This window comes from Syngnathoides biaculeatus, chromosome 16, assembly GCF_019802595.1.
Source record: "Syngnathoides biaculeatus isolate LvHL_M chromosome 16, ASM1980259v1, whole genome shotgun sequence".
Classification (NCBI taxonomy): domain Eukaryota; kingdom Metazoa; phylum Chordata; class Actinopteri; order Syngnathiformes; family Syngnathidae; genus Syngnathoides; species Syngnathoides biaculeatus.
The window spans coordinates 5073309-5089660 of record NC_084655.1 but is presented as its reverse complement, the minus strand read 5'-3'; the positions used below and the strand labels follow the sequence as shown (position 1 = coordinate 5089660).

At 39.6% G+C, this 16352-nt stretch overlaps 1 protein-coding gene across 2 annotated transcripts in view; it reads left to right on the top strand.

The window, feature by feature from the left end:
- Nucleotides 1-15388, top strand: part of glyr1 (glyoxylate reductase 1 homolog (Arabidopsis)) — a 37758-nt gene extending 22370 nt beyond the window's left edge. The window contains exons 8-17 of one of the 2 annotated variants that reach the window (XM_061846374.1): nucleotides 359-409; nucleotides 497-570; nucleotides 1967-2066; nucleotides 5669-5779; nucleotides 5868-5969; nucleotides 6198-6360; nucleotides 9988-10167; nucleotides 10339-10463; nucleotides 14516-14596; nucleotides 14769-15387. In XM_061846374.1, coding sequence (XP_061702358.1) covers nucleotides 359-409; nucleotides 497-570; nucleotides 1967-2066; nucleotides 5669-5779; nucleotides 5868-5969; nucleotides 6198-6360; nucleotides 9988-10167; nucleotides 10339-10463; nucleotides 14516-14590 — 981 coding nt within the window. In that variant the 3' untranslated portion in view covers nucleotides 14591-14596; nucleotides 14769-15387. Of the gene's footprint in view, nucleotides 1-358; nucleotides 410-496; nucleotides 571-1966; nucleotides 2067-5668; nucleotides 5780-5867; nucleotides 5970-6197; nucleotides 6361-9987; nucleotides 10168-10338; nucleotides 10464-14515 lie in introns of both variants that reach the window. The other variant, XM_061846375.1, reaches the window with a different exon arrangement.
- The last annotated feature ends 964 nt before the right edge of the window (nucleotides 15389-16352 follow it).

Sequence of the window (16352 nt, the reverse complement as noted above, 5' to 3'; positions counted from 1 at the left end):
TGAACATTATTCACGTTATTGTCCTTCAACAGTTAGAGTTCCCTGTTAGGTCTTGAAACACACACTAGATTCTTGCCACACCACCTGTTAACTAGTCACCCTCTGTTGTAGTCAGTGACATTCTTATGGATCATTATTTTTGTAAGCAGGATCACATTTTTACACAGATTTTGTGGACACAATTTAAAGCATTTCCTACTTTTACAGTTTGTCTAACAAACTTCAAAAGATTAAGAATCATACTGGTGCTGACGTATGAGCAAAGTGTGATCCTTCATTGACATTATGCATCTAAAACTGGGAAGCTGCTTTCTGCCAAAAAAATTCACTCTATGTACTCTATTTTTAATTCCCTTAGCCTGCCTCATCCATGGAACCTATAAGCAAGCGCTTAAAAATTATTGAAGAGGTAAAGTTAACAGTGGAATTAATAAATGTAGTCTTGCATTCAATTTCACTCTAAAACTGACCGTGGTATTGCTTTTGATTTTTGCAGGACACAGCATCAACATCCATTCAAGCTGCAGACAGCACGGCCATTAATGGCAGCATCACACCCACAGATAAAAGGTATTAACACGCCGGACTGCGATATTATTTTGTCCACAGGCTAAAATGACAGATCGGAATGTATTGTGGAGTAATCAAATCTTAACAAAACAAAATACGGATATATGCGATCTGTGAGTTTGCAGAAATTCAACAATGAAACAAGCAACAAGTGTGACTAAATTCTATCCTAAACTTGGGCTTTCCTCCCATTGTGTTGTGTTCATGTAGTTCTCAAAGCCAAAAGTCTTTAGATAATATGAAAGATAATATTGAAACTCTAGTGACCAAAATCATCAGTCAAAAAAAATATGGTACATGCAGCAGTACAAAAACAAGAAATCAGCATATTCACTCTTTTAAACATCCATCCATCTGTCGATCTGCAGTTGGACTCCAGAGACAGTAGCCTGAGCAGGGAAACCCACTTTCGTTTTTCACAGCCACTTAGTCCAACACTTCCAGGGCAATGCTGAGGTCTAGTTGACATTAGAGCTGTGCAATATAAAAACGTCTCATGTGCCATATAGAGTGCCGCGGAAGATTTATTTATTTTTTTTGGTCGCGACTTCGAGTTTAAAAGTATAACAAATAATTATCCAAATAAAATGGTTCAAATATAGCTGTCCCTGAAAGTGCACTTTGGTTCAGCCATGCGCAGACTTTTCACATGCATATAAAAAGGCTTTGCTTTCAGCGGGCTGAGAAAAAAAAATCTATGTCAGTTGGCCGTAGAAGAAGAAGAATGTGAGTCAATTGGGCGTAGAAGACAGCGTCCTGAAGGGAGGAGCTGCGCAACACTCATAAACACAAAATACATACTCTGATACTGGATGATTGGAGGATTGATTAAAAACAATGACTTTTCTGTTATATTTGAGCCCTTTTACCGCAGTTAGTCACACTCTAGAAATAAGGTAGAAATAAGTTTTTGTCTGAATATCAAGTTTTTACAACGTACCAGTGTGTACGTTATACTGCATATTGTATCATCTGGTGCTGCTCGTATATGGGACCAGCCTCTTGAACGGTCGGTGGGCACTGTCGACCGGAAATTCCGGTATTTAATTTGGTAAAATGTTACAATAATTTTGTGTGTGTGTGTGTGTGTCTGTCAGTCAAACCTCCTTCCATACCTGTTCTGTATCTATATGGCTATACCAAAATAAATACATTTAAAATCTATGCCAAAAGCTCATATATGAAACTAATTGACAAAGGCAAAGAAGTTAGCTTTGCAAACGTAAAATGTCGTTACCTGTTTTTTTTTTGTTTTTTTACTTTGTTAATTTCTCTCATTTAAAACATTTTGTTAACGAGAATGTTGTGTAAGAAAGTTTGGGAACCCCTGGGTTCTTAAAAACATTTATGTGCTGCACACATTTAACCAGTTACTTTTCATCTCCTTTACCTCCAGGATAGGGTTTCTTGGTCTGGGGCTGATGGGAAGCGGAATAGTTTCCAACCTGTTGAAAATGGGCCATGTCGTCACAGTCTGGAACCGCACAGCAGAAAAGGTACTATATCACAAGACAAGACATAAGTTGTCAAGAAGCTTCCGAGTCTAGTGTCTCAAAATATTTTAAAGGTCTAATCCAGAGGACCTGTATTTTATTTGTCTGTCATACAAATGTAGCTAAAATTTCATTTAAAAATATTTTAAAAATTCTCAACACAACAGAAATGAAATAAATTAGTGTCAAAGTCAGTCTTGACATTTTCTTCGAGATGTCACTTAGATTCGACAAGTTCCGTAACTCCCAGGAATGTGACGTCACATCCGGACAAAATTTAGCCAGAGAGTGAAAAAGCTAGCAAAGATGGTGAGGAAGTGTGTTGTATACTGCTGACAGAGTAATCTAACATGAATGGCCGAAAGACCAACACATCGGCAGGCTATGGGCCAGGTTTGTGAAGACAAAGCAGGCACATTGGAGGTACAAATCAAACTCGACAGTAACATGTTCCAAGCACTTCACGGAAGACTGCTTTGAAAACCCGGTACAGCGTTCACTTGGCTTCAGTAAGTACGTACATGTTGAATTCTATCTACCTCGTTTTAACTATAAGTACAATACCGGTAATATCCGTAATCCATGTGATGTTTTGGAGGTGACGAAATATGGACACTGTATAAAGGTAGCGTACTGTTGACGCTGAGGTCTTCCTGAAATTCGACTACGGGAGTGTGTGCTCTCAACTGTTAGGTGCATTATTTAAAATACGGGCTAAATGCATGAAAATAAACCGAAGAATGTGCTATAAACATGTGATCTTTAAACGCAGAACGATACCGAAAGTTTCGATTTTTGTTTTGCGCCTCGCGTATTCAGTCTTTAGTACAACAACAGCAAATGGCTATACGGTTTAATTACACCTGCATGGGATGCTTTTTTGAACATGGGAAGAATTAGAAAATTCCTCCTCTTCAGTTCCTATCTCTTCCACAGAGCATTCCATAAAAATGTATTCATCACTGCTATTTCCTCTAGATCCCAGTTGCAGCGTGTATGATTTATCCATTGTTTACTGGGGTTATCTAGATGAAGCAGCTTCTACAGAGCCTCAGGTTGAAACAGCCATCAGAGGCATTCAGATTGCGCTAATTTATTTCTTATCTGTGTTGAGAATATTTAAAAAAAAAAAATTGAAACAGTAGCTACGTTTGTGTGATACAAAAATAAAATATAGATCCACTGGATTAGACCTTTTTAAAAACATGGATGACATCAAGGCGGCATGGTGGCACAACTTGTTGGAACGTTACCCTCACAGTTATGAGAACTGGGGTTCAAAACCTGACCCCACCTGTGTGGAGTTTGTGTTCTCACCATTTCTGCGTGGGTTTTGTCCGAGCACTGAGGTTTCCTCCCACATCCCAAAAACGTGCATTAATTGGACCCCCTTTAATTGCCAGTAGGTGTGATTGTGAGTGCAAATGCTTTTGTTTTAATGTGACCTACAATAGACTGGCAACTAGTTCAGGTCTCCTGCCTGAAGGTAGCTGGGATAGGCTCCAGCACGCCTGCGACCCTTCTTTGGATAAGCGGCTCAGTAAATGGATGGATAGCTGGAAGGATGGATGACATCAAGATGACAAAGCTGCCAAGGATCCTGTAAGAATCATTCCAAGTGAACATGAAGGCATGACAGAAAAGATTATAATCCAGAGGGATGACTGAAGGAGAAAACTTGGATTGGTTCAAATTTAAAATGTATTTTTTGTGACACCATTCCTGGAACCTTTGACACACTTTATAGTCACAAACTGTGAGAAGACAACCATTATCAATCAGTGTAATCAGTTTTCAGGTTTTTACATAAAACAATTGACACATCTGCTCGTTGAAGACTGCAAATGGAAAAATGAAAATTTTGAATAAAAAGTTACTTGAGTGGACAATTGAAAGTGCTTGTAGGTTCAAGGGGCTTTTAATGCAATGTCTTCACTGCGTAACATTCAGAGGATTGAAATGACACGGTACTCAAGGTCCCACGGTGCTACAAAATACAGTACAAATAGTATAAAAAGCTAAAAACTGGTATGTATATACAGTATAACAAGTATTGAATGCAAACATACACCTCCGCAGTTGTGTATGACCCTTAGGCCCCCCCAAAAAATGTGGTTCCAAATTCCTACATTTCACAATCAGGGTATAGTTTTTTTCCCCACAATATTTTTACTCCGTCTCCAGCACATGGTCATTAATTGATGATGATGGCGTCACCCATTGCGAAATAACAGAATATTAGCAGAGATGACAACTTGATTTTGTCACGAACAAGGCGCACGATAGTACCCAGATGCAGGAAGTCGAGGCATAAGCGTGGATTTTAGGAACATTTATTGCCAGGCAGAGGTTGTACATGGGAAGGCAATCCAACAAGGTGACTGTAATAAAATCACAAGGCAAAAGGCTTGGCCCAAGTAACATGAAACAATGTCAAAACTCGGACTTGGCAAAATATGAAAACGTCACCCGACTTGACTCAGTAACTCTGACATGGGACAAGGCAGTTCATCTAGCTGATACTCGTGACCACATGCATATACACACACAACAATCTGACAACAAGTGGCATGAAAAACAAGGTTTAAACACCAAATAAACAACAATCAGGGAGCGACGAGATGCAGCAGCGTGCACAAGTGGGACATGGCCAGGTCCGCCGCGGCTGCTGTCAAACACATGACTTAACAGAGAGCAGAGCGTGTCGCAAATGCACACATGGCTGTGGAGAACCACCCCCTTGACGTATTTTTACGTGGTCCAAAAAATATTAGGGTCAGCAGGAATTTTTGAGGTCAGTCGTGAAATTGGAACTACAAGCTTTTTTTTTTTTTTTTTTTTTTTTAAATGCCTTATCCAACCTTTCACCGTGCTCAAAGTTAATAGCTCACTACCCAGTGCAAGGTCTATGCCATAATTGCTGTATATTAACAACGTTGGTAACAACCACACTTATGTTTCTGTAATAGTTTATACCGAAATATAATACAATCTCGATGGTCCTTATTCAAGATATTGTTCGTGCTAAAACAATTGAGTTACCTTTCAAAACTACCCACCCCCGCATTTCTTGCATTGTTGCAAAAATCCATGAGTATCACCAGTCGTTTGAACACTATATCCTGAATAATATGTGGAGGAAGAATTAAATTAATTCATGAACTTTTATCCATCTCAGTGGGACAATATTGTGATCTCCTGACGACATAAATTGTCACAACTGTTTTTGGATGGCGTAGGTCACACATACAAACCCGAAAAACGCATAGTGGTCTCCCCATTTATGCTGTGATCACTATCATAACTCCAGTTTGATGACATGATGGTTTTACCGCAGACTTTCTAAAATGTTTTTTGTTTTCCAAGTTTGGTCATGTGATGTTCACAATACAAGTCAACAGCAGAAGGTGATACTGCTCAACATGCCAGCCCCCTGGGATGGATGAAAATTGATGAATTAATCAGTTGAATTATTACATGAACACAATCAATATTCATCATAATACAATGTTTAGACGAGTGTGAGCGTATACACCTTGCAGAAAAAAAGTTAACATTTAGTTGGCGATGCAGTTTAGAACTGGTCCTTTTCTCTTATGTTGCAGTGTGACCTGTTCATCCAAGAAGGTGCCAGGTTGGGTCGGACTCCTGCAGAAGTGGCTTCAACGTGTGACATCACGTTCTCTTGTGTTTCTGACCCAAAAGCTGCCAGAGATGTGAGTTTAACAGTATATATCTTCCTGGATTGATGATAGAAGGATATCTTGCTTTCATTGATAGAATTGTGTTTGTGTTTTGATACAGTTGGTTTTAGGTCCCAGTGGAGTGCTGCAAGGAATCAGACCGGGAAAGTGTTACATAGAGATGAGTACTGTTGATCCAGAGACCATTACAGAGCTCTCACAGGTGTGTCAAATCTTAGCATTAATATACAAAAATAGTTTACTCTGGATTTACCACCCCAGTTGAGCGTTCATCTGAGATTGTACGCTGTGGTGACCCCTAACGGGAGAAGCTGAAAGAATCTTACTTAGCAAACAAGTTTGTGTGTGTGTGTGTTTCTTTTGGCTTTTACCTTGAAAATTGTGACATTCAATTTGTTTCTTGCATCTTTTTTTTTTTTTTTTAAATCAGGTGATCACTTCAAGGGGTGGCCGTTTCCTGGAGGCTCCAGTGGCAGGAAGTCAGCAGCTCTCAAATGACGGCATGTTGGTCATCTTGGCAGCCGGTGATCGAACAGTTTATGAGGACTGCAGCAGCTGCTTTCAGGCTATGGGGAAGACTTCCTTCTTCTTGGGTATGTAGGATGTAATGATACAAGTCACCTTGTGGTTCCCTTTGTCTCAATTTATGACAGTTTATGGCAACCGTAGATTAAGCCAGCAAGGAATCTGCCCTCAATGTTTAGATTGAAGCTTTAGCATCTGCAGCACACACGCACGCACACACGCACGCACACACACACACACACACACACACACACACACACACACACACACACACACACACAGGTCCGTTGGGACGTTCCTCTCTCACATCAACATAAAATTCTGGAATACCTTGATACTAAATGCTAATGTGAAGGGAGCTCAGTTAGGAAAATATTTTATTATTTATTTTATATATTATTTCTTGGCTTTTATGTGCTTCACTTTGTTACACCTGCTTTGTGAATAGTTTTTGCCACACTAGTATTACTCCTTTTTTGTTTGATTTTAAATGGAAAACCAAAAGGGAAATAATGTATATAATATATTTTCGGATTATATAAATAATTTGTATACCCTAATTTCTCGAGTATAATGCGCACCCCCAAAGTTGACCTAAAAAAAAAAAAAAAAAAAAAATCAGGAAAACCCTTCTACCAATGTACAATGCGCACCACCAATTTGCTGTTATTCATATGTTCAAAATATTAGAAATTATCTGTATTTAGAATTTGTTAGATTTGTATTTTTTTTTTTTTTCAAAAACTGTCTGTACAAAAAATATTTAATAATAATCATTGTGCATGTGCTGATGTAGCGGTAATATATAACTCGGGACAGGCCACAGGACACGATTGTCCTGGTCCTTCTAATTGTCAGAACAGAATCCCTCTACCGACTAAAATAAATGCTCAAATATTAGTCTTAAATAAATAAACTAATATTGTTGAACAAACTTTTTTTTTTTTTTTGCATTAAATATTTGTGCATAAAATGTTTGTGGATAGTCCAGTTTATCCTCTACTTTCAGTGATAAAGTCCTCCTGATTTTCCCGGAATTCCGGATTTTTAAGTTTTCATGAAAATTGCTCCGGAAAATTGAGGAAAAATTGCCTAAAATTAATCCGGATATTAGTTGACAAAATTGAACTAACATGCGTTTGAGTTCGTGGTTTTGCTTTCACGAGCGGAGCCATGTTGAGACACTAAGACTAGTAACAGTAACGCCCTTCCCCTTGCATTCTCTCTAAACGTCGCTTATTTTGTGTGGTCTTGACATTAATTTACGTGTTTATTTCATAAACGTTAACTAAACAAGGCTGCTTCGAAAAACAACCGGTATTCACAAGAAATGCAATGTTAACCGTACTGAGCATGTACGAAAGCGCATGTTCAGAACCGCGTCACGTAATGCAAGCTTATTTACGCCGAAAGTCATCAACATCATGAGCCATGTCAAAGGAAATTCAGTTACACCAGGCAGGGCTGTGACGGCGTTAAAAAAGAGACTATCATCCACCTCGTCGTTTGATTCAGGTGTGGCGAATACGTCGAACGCATGCACATAAAGCCGTGTTCTAGCAAGCCGGCCTCCTATTTACGGCAGTCTGGTGGTGCGCCCCCCCCCCCCCCCCACACACACACACACTTACACACAACAATATGTCACGATTCCCAACAGGAATGTTTGTTACAATGTATCGCTAGCTTGTTGCCACGAAACTTTCAGCATTTTCAAAACATTGCGAGTATAGACCGACCGTGTTTATTCCTTGACAGGCCAGTGCATTTGACTTGTCTTCAGATCATGTTTGGCAGATCAATTTATTGATTATTGATGAAAATTTTTAAATCCCGTTTTATATAATGTTGTACTAATATCAATTAATATTGGAAATTATCATTTCTGAGTTTTAGATTTTTCTATTTTAGTTATGTAATTGTTTATTTTATTTCTAATTTACGGTTATGTTATATTAATCCCGTAAGTTATTTTAAGGCCATCCCTAATCACACCCGCAACTTTATCTGCGAGCATGACTGACCACACCAGTACATTTTTCAAACGCGTGTGTGTGTGTGTGTGTGTGTGTGTGTGTGTGTGTGTGTGTGTGTGTGTGTGTGTGTGTGTGTGTGTGTGTGTGTGTGTGTGTGTGTGTGTGTGTGTGTGTGAAAATATTAAAGGCAGCTTATTATACTATTAGTATTACTAGATCTATATCTATGATAGTGAGCAATGTGGTCGAGTGTATGAGTACAACGCGACGTCACAAGTTTGAGACTTAAACGTTAATAGTAATTACTACAGATCAACTTCTTTAACAGGTTTTGCTGAACAGTGTAGAAATTCTTAAGATATATTTCCGTGTATATTCTATATTTAGAATATGTATAATGTGGGGAAAAGGACAATTTCAGATGTCTTTTTACTGAATAATTCACTTAATTCATTTGTCTTGAGATAAAATGGCATATTTTAATGACATGTTATTTTATACTATCCAGTGATAGGGGCATGGGGGGCAAAAAAATCTGGGCTTGGCCCTTGGGGAACTTCTGCCCAATTTTTGGGGGGTCAGGACTTAGAAATTTATAAATAAAAAAAGAAGCACCTGATTCATCTCCAGTCTGAAAAATATCCATCACAGCTGCCTTTGGTGCATCACTGTCAAGCTCATCATTGATGACTTGGTACAGTTCGGGTGCCTCTTGCATTGCATCATGAACATCCCATTTTGCTCCCACTGCATGTCATCCTCTGTGCCATCCATAGCATTTGTGACGAAACATTTTTTGCGCAGCCTCTCCACCTCCTTTCCGCTCCACTCTGTAGCATCATTCTCTCTGGCCTCAGGTGGCTATCAAAACCACGCGAGTTCAAACTATGTTGAAACGACCATAATGTGCACATAAAAAAAAAAAGCGAGCATTTCAATTGTGTGCGGACCCCCCCCCCCCTTTTTTTTTTTTTAATGTAGTCATTACCCCCTTACTATGTAGTTTGAGCTCACGTTGTTTTGATAACGACCTAAAGCCATTGAGCTCTTGTTGTTTTGACTGCCGCGCTGCTCCTGGGTTCCTCGCGTCAACGATGACACATTTCTTTTTAAAGCGGCTGCACAACTTGTCGTTGTAGTCGAAATTTTTTTGTCTTAATTTTAGTGAAAACCAACTCACGGGCAGTCGTTCTTATCTATGGTGCACGAGCAAAAAATATGCTACGCTAACGATCGTAAAATGCGAAGCTCCCTGAGAAGATCATAGAACTCAGGTTTGGTGGTGCACATTACCGTAATATATATAAATGTATAACATAAGACATTGAATATCATATTGAAATCTAGATGTATACCTTTTTTACCACTCTATGTACTTGTATACGACTATGCAATGTGATTGTATTTTTTAATTTTTAATACATATCTAAATACAATGCGCTCTATTAACTTTTTGAAAATATTTTTTGAAAAAATTGCGCATTATTTTCAGAAAATTACAGTGTTGGCTAAAATAGCATTTTTTTATTGGTTGATTCTCAAAATTCGCCCAAAGAGATAAAAAGAAGCGTAGTAGTTTTCCACATTGCTGATTGATTGTACTATATTGAATCTGTAATTCTCACAAACACTTTTGCTCAAAAGATCAACATCTTTAAGGAGACTGAGTTGTTTGTTGTTTTCAAAATGATTTTCTGTATTTCATTGTTTATTTAAAAGGTGAAGCAGGGAACGCAGCAAGAATGATGCTCATCCTCAACATGGTGCAGGGCAGCTTCATGGCCACCATTGCAGAAGGACTCACTCTGGCTCAGGCTACTGGCCAATCACAACAGACCTTTCTGGACATCCTATGCCAGGGCCAGATGGCGAGCACTTTTGTGGACCAGAAATGCCAAAGTAAGTGAAGTACATCATACATAAAACACAATTTTATGTGTTCGCATATTCCTGACAGATGGCAGGATTTGTGTATTCATGCGGAAATAATGTACATGACAATTCTTAATTTAAGCTTTTATCATAGCATACTATTATTTGAATCATGACTTTTCATTTTGCTTTGTCTAGATATTCTACAAGGCAACTTTAAACCAGACTACTATTTAAAGCACATTCAGAAGGATTTAAGGCTAGCCATCTCAATGGGCGATATGGCCAACCATCCAACCCCGATGGCTGCAGCTGCCAATGAGGTACTTGATGCATGGCCTTCATTCTCTGTAATCCCGTTAATTATCTTGTTCTACCATAAAGAGAAAAACACTAGATGCTGTTTTCTTAGTTTGACAGGACATTGAGCCCTTGCCCATTCACGGTTCACCGTTCGTGGGCACTCCTATTCCCAGATTTTTTTTCTTCTAAATAGACGAGGCGCCATATTAGACATGGTCCTTTACAATGTAGTGTACCTTTTCTGCACACTAAATTCCAACATTTGCAATTGTTGTTGTGTAACTTGTCCAACAATGTACACTTTAACACACTGGTTACACTCTGAGCATGCATGCTAGAAAGTGTTTTAGCGTGAATGTATGATACCATATAATTGCACTCATGAGGCAGTGAAGAACAGTTGCATTTCCCATCTGTAAGCAGAAAAAGCTTACATTGCCCCACACACTACCTGTGTAGTCAGGTCATTACTAACGATCTCCACACGGTGTCACATCAAAACTAAAATTATCACACCACAGCAGATAGAGTAGCATAATTAGCCAATAATAAAGCAAATAAAAGTGACTCACAAAATAATTGGACACAAAACATGCACTTCAAATGCTATTTACATGCTCCCAGCGTAGTTTGCGGGATTATGGAGGGCCTTCGTGCCACACCAGGATGCTGCAAAGCTGTGTCATGAACGTAATCCCTGTGAATAACTGGGGGAACACGATATTCATAATTGTTCCCAAACATGGCTTCACTGGTCCAGTAAAGGTAGACAATCTAATCTTCAAACTTCCAGGGATTGTGCAAGGCCATTGGTGCCCAAACTAGGGCCAGCACGGCATTTGCAGCCCACTGTCCACTTTTAGGAACACATGGTAGGGCTGTGCAATATAACATATATGGTACTGGCAATACAAAAATGTCTACCGTATGATTTAAAGACTTTCATTTACAGTAAGTGGAAAGAGAAGGGAGGAAAAAGTAAGAGCCTCTAGACTACAGATTTTCCCAAGTACTAATCAGTCTGACATGAGCTAACCGAGAGTCCAATCAATGAGACAGCATTGAAACTGTGAATAAAAGGACCACTGTCATGCCTTCTAAAATAGATAGTGTAAAGAAAAATACATGTAACATGATTCACTTCACTGGCTATACAAAAAATAAATATGAGCGGAGAGTGTGTCATCCATGCGCAAAGTTGCAGATGTCTCACAAGACATCCAAGTGGTATCCATTTTTCCTGGAATGTCATTAGCAGACGTCACCCTGGGACATTCGCCTTTGAAAACACGTAGTGGCACCTGCTTAGGGAGAGGAATAACAGATATTGTCGGATTTTTTCCGACGCCCCTTCTGACACGGAAGCTTTTTTCGAAGAAGAGAACATCTCACAATCGATTGAAGTGACCCCCCCCCCTATGGTTTCGAGCCATATTTAGATATGCGGATCACTTCTAACTAACAACAAACTTCCCGTCAGTATGTATGACAATACCGCAAGCGATGACAAAGACGATTTGTGTGTGATACAGCTGCAAATAAGCATTTGAACACCAGTCTATCACCTCGGTTTCTGACCCTCAAAGACCTGTTAGTCCGCTTTTAAATGTCCACCTCAACTCCGTATATTATCCTGAATCAGATGCACCTGCATGAGGTCGTTAGCTGCATAAAGACACTTGTCCACCCCATACAATCAGTAAGACTCAAACTTGTAACATGGCCAAAACCAAAGAGCTGCCCAAAGACACCAGAGACAAAATTGTACAACTCCACACGACTGGAAAGGGTTACGGAGAAACTGACAAGTAGCTTGGTGGGGAAAAAAGGTCCGCTGTTGGTGCTATCATTAGAAAATGGATGAAGCTAAACATGGCGGTCAATCTCAATAGGAGTGGAGCCCCATGCAAGATATCACTTCGTGGGGTCTCAATGGTCCTTAGAAAGGTGAGGAATCAGCCCAGGACTACACGACAGGACTTGATCAATGACCTGAAAAGAGCTGGGACCACTGTTTCCAAGATGACTGTTGGTAATACACAAAGACATCATGGTTTGAAATCATGCATGGCACGGAAGGTTCCCCTGCTTAAACCAGCACATGTCAAGGCCCGTTTTAAGTTTGCCAATGACCATTTGGATGATACAGAGGAGTCATGGGAGAAAGTTTTGTGGTCAGATGAGACCAAAATTGAACTTTTTGGTCATAATTCCACTAACCGTGTTTGGAGGAAGACAGATGATGAGTTCCATCCCAAGAACACCATCCCTACTGTGAAGCATGGGGGTGGTAGCATCATGCTTTCTGGGTGTTTTTCTGCACATGGGAGAGGACGACTGCACTGTATTAAGGAGAGGATGACCGCAGCCATCTATTGTGAGATTTGGGGGAACAACCTCTTTCCATCAGTCAGAGGATTGAAGATTGGTCGTGGCTGGGTCTTTCAACATGACAATGACTCGAAGCAAACAGGCAGGAAAACCACAGAGTGGCTCCACAAGAAGCATATCAAGGTTCTGGCGTGGCCTAGCCAGTCTCCAGACCTAAACCCAATAGAAAATCTTTGGAGGGAGCTGAAGCTGTTTCTCAGCGACTCCCCAGAAACCTGTCTGATCTAGAGATCTGTGTGGAGGAGTGGGGCAAAATCCCTCCTGTAGTGTGTGCAAACCTAATTCTCTAATTGCAAACAAAGGCTACTGTACGAAATATTAACATTGGTTTTCTCGGGTGTTGAAATCGTTAAAAAAAAACTTACACTGGGATTTCTGGATTTTTCTTTTTAGATTAACGCTTTCACAGTGGACATGCACCTATGATGAAAATTTCAGGCCCCTCCATGATTTCTAAGTGGGAGTATTTCCAATATACCAGGGTGTTCAAATGCTTATTTTCTTCACTGTACTAAAAATCGTGCTTTTCCTGTCAGTGGCCAGTTAAAGCTGCTCTGGCGACTAGAAAACACACACCGGGCTAGAATTGTCTCCTGTCTACAAGGATTGCCTGATGTCTGACAAATCCACTGCAGCAGTCCCTTGTTTTTCACAGTAATGGGGACCAGGAACCTCCTGAGAAATGTGAAAAAACAAAGTAGAACCCCCCCCCCACACACACACACACACACACACATACATACATACACACCAGGAGTTTTCATTTGTGCTGTGTTTCTATCCCTTCTCACCCACTGCTTCACACGCCTGCGCAGTCCTCTCTCTCTCTCGCCCCCTCTCTCTTCCCCTCTCACTTGCCTACTCTCTCCCCCCCCCCTCTCTCTCTCACTAACTCTTACGTTCATCAATGATGCCTTCTGTAGCAAAGAGGCTTGCTCGTGTTGATGGCTGAGCAGAGGCTCTTATAGGTTTTAAGTTGAAGCACCTGCAGCATTGCCACATGATGACCGTAAATATGGTCCTAGAAAAGGTACGCGTAGGTATCTTTTTCAAAAAAAAGGCCTGTTTCATCCTTGTTAAAAACTTGCACCCAGCACCCCTCACTGATGAGGTTAGAAAACTTCCTGCACAGTACGACGAGCAGCACCATACATAGGCACGTTTCTGAGGCTGTGTTTTTTTTTTGCCATTTGCTGCATGAAGTGGTTGATTCTTCCCGTTGGATCCCAAAAAGAATCAAAGTGCCCCCGGCGTTACCACTTCTTGGGTGCCTGCACTCGCAAATTTGCAGTCCAGTACAAAAAATCACCTGTGTAAAATTTGTTCCGAGTAGAAAAAATAGATATTGACAGATGTCTCGTATTTTGTGTAGTCTTGACATTAATTTACGTGTTTATTTCATAAACGTTGGTAACAAAATAAGCCCGATTCCACACAATCAGTATTCACCCGGAAACACGAAATGCAAGTTATCCGTACTGCGCATGTTTGGAAGTGATGCCAAAGCGCATGTTCCACGCTGCTTCACGTACTGTGAGCGCATTTACGTCGAAAGTCATCAACATAATGAGCCATGTAAAAGGAAATTCAGCTACACCAGGGGTGCTCAATGCCTCGATCGCGAGGCAGTTCTGGTTGATCGTGTGACGGCGTGCTTAAAAATCTTATCTTTCATCTACAGGTGTACAAGAGGGCCAAGGCACTGGACCAGTCAGACAATGATATCTCTGCAGTCTACAGAGCCTACATTCATTAGATTGAGGTGTGATTTTCTGTCTGGACCACATAGTCTTTAATCCTTCAGTTTCCCACCTCTTGATGTAACAAGTTTTATATTCTTAATTCAAGTTTTTTTTTTTTTTTTCGTTATTCCAATTTTGCACCTGCCTGGTTATATGCCCACTACTGATGGGATTGCAATTTCTTCATTGTAGGAAACATTGAACATTGCACTGACTTAATGAAGGGGGAAGACGTGTGAGTACTGCTCGAAACAAGGTTTTACTACTGCAAATGGAGGCAGCTTATCAGACCTCTGACATCAGACTTCGTGGTAAAAGTAATGTAGGTTGTTTTGTGAGGGCAAGATTGTGGTGTCCAGACCCATTGTCGAGCTGGTTGTCCAGTCCAGGCCACATGGATGGCTCAAGTTCTAAATGCATAACCCCAAATATTTTTTTATGTGCAAATGAGTTAATTTAAATTTGTCTACACTTCTATTCATTTCTTTAAATATCTAAAATTCTAAGAGGGAAACGGAGAATATGCCACTGCATTGCCTTAATATAATAGTCCCTCCAATCTTTAAGTGAATTTATTTATTTGTGAGGTCTTCTGTGCAGTTCGGTTTTGGCATATTTCTGTATTTGACAAAGGCAATTGGAGCTTTTAAAATGGGGGTTTATTGTATTTCCTGACCCAATAAGGACATCCGCGTTAAAATGCAGTAAGATTTAGACGTTCTCATTAAGATGTGAGATTTCCATGTTTGCTTAATTCTTGGTTTGTTCTCATTTACTTGTCTTTTAAAAAAATATATATATAAATATATATATATATAATATATATATATATATATATATATATATATATATATAAAAAATCCTGCAGCGAGGGTAATCCGTTTTTGAGTTATATTTTAGCTGAGTTAAATAGGATGGCCCCTTTGTCAATCAGGGATTTTTTTTTTTTTGGTCTGCGTTCTGCAAGGCAACATTCGAACTTGCTCAATTGGACAAATGTAAGAAAAAATTAAAAAATTTGTATGACTGAGAAATTTGTAACTGACTGACAAGCTGCAGAATAAATGGCATATTCTCAGCGGCCAATTTTTGTTATATAACGTCATTGTTCAGTCATTGTCACCCTACGCGAAGCACACACCCTGCCAAAGCTCACTAGTTAAGTACATTTTGTTACAGATCAGGGCCTAGAACCAAGCACTGAGGAAACTGTTAAATCTATTACGGGTTACTGCTAGTGATAGTAGAAACAAAAGGACAGTGCTACAGTGGTGAATTTTTCATGATAGTTGAATAAACAAATCAGAGATGGCAGGCTTAATCAGAATAGCTAGTGTAATGAATCTCTTTCTTGCAGGCAAACCTTTTTTTTTTTTTTTTTTTTTTTTAATTGGGTTTAGCTGTTCATGTCAAGACAGAATTGAGGCGCATGCTTAAGAGTCCACCATAGCATTCAGTAAGTTTTCAAATTTTGAGGGTTTTACATTAGTTCCCCCAGACAGTTTGAAGATGTTTAAAAAAAAAAAAAAATGATGTAAATAGCACCGTGAGTTTGACTACAAAATATTTTATATCTTCAAGTACTGGCCTAAACTATTTTGACCCTTCAAAGCAACAAGCTAACAGTTTTGTCATGAAACTTTAGAAGTGTAACCTGATGCAAATAATTTGGCAACAGTTTAAAGAAAAAGCAACCCTATGGAGACTGGGGATATTTATGATTTTGTGTACATGTGGAATTATCAAGGCTTTTGTGCTGTTTAATAAATCCTCTCA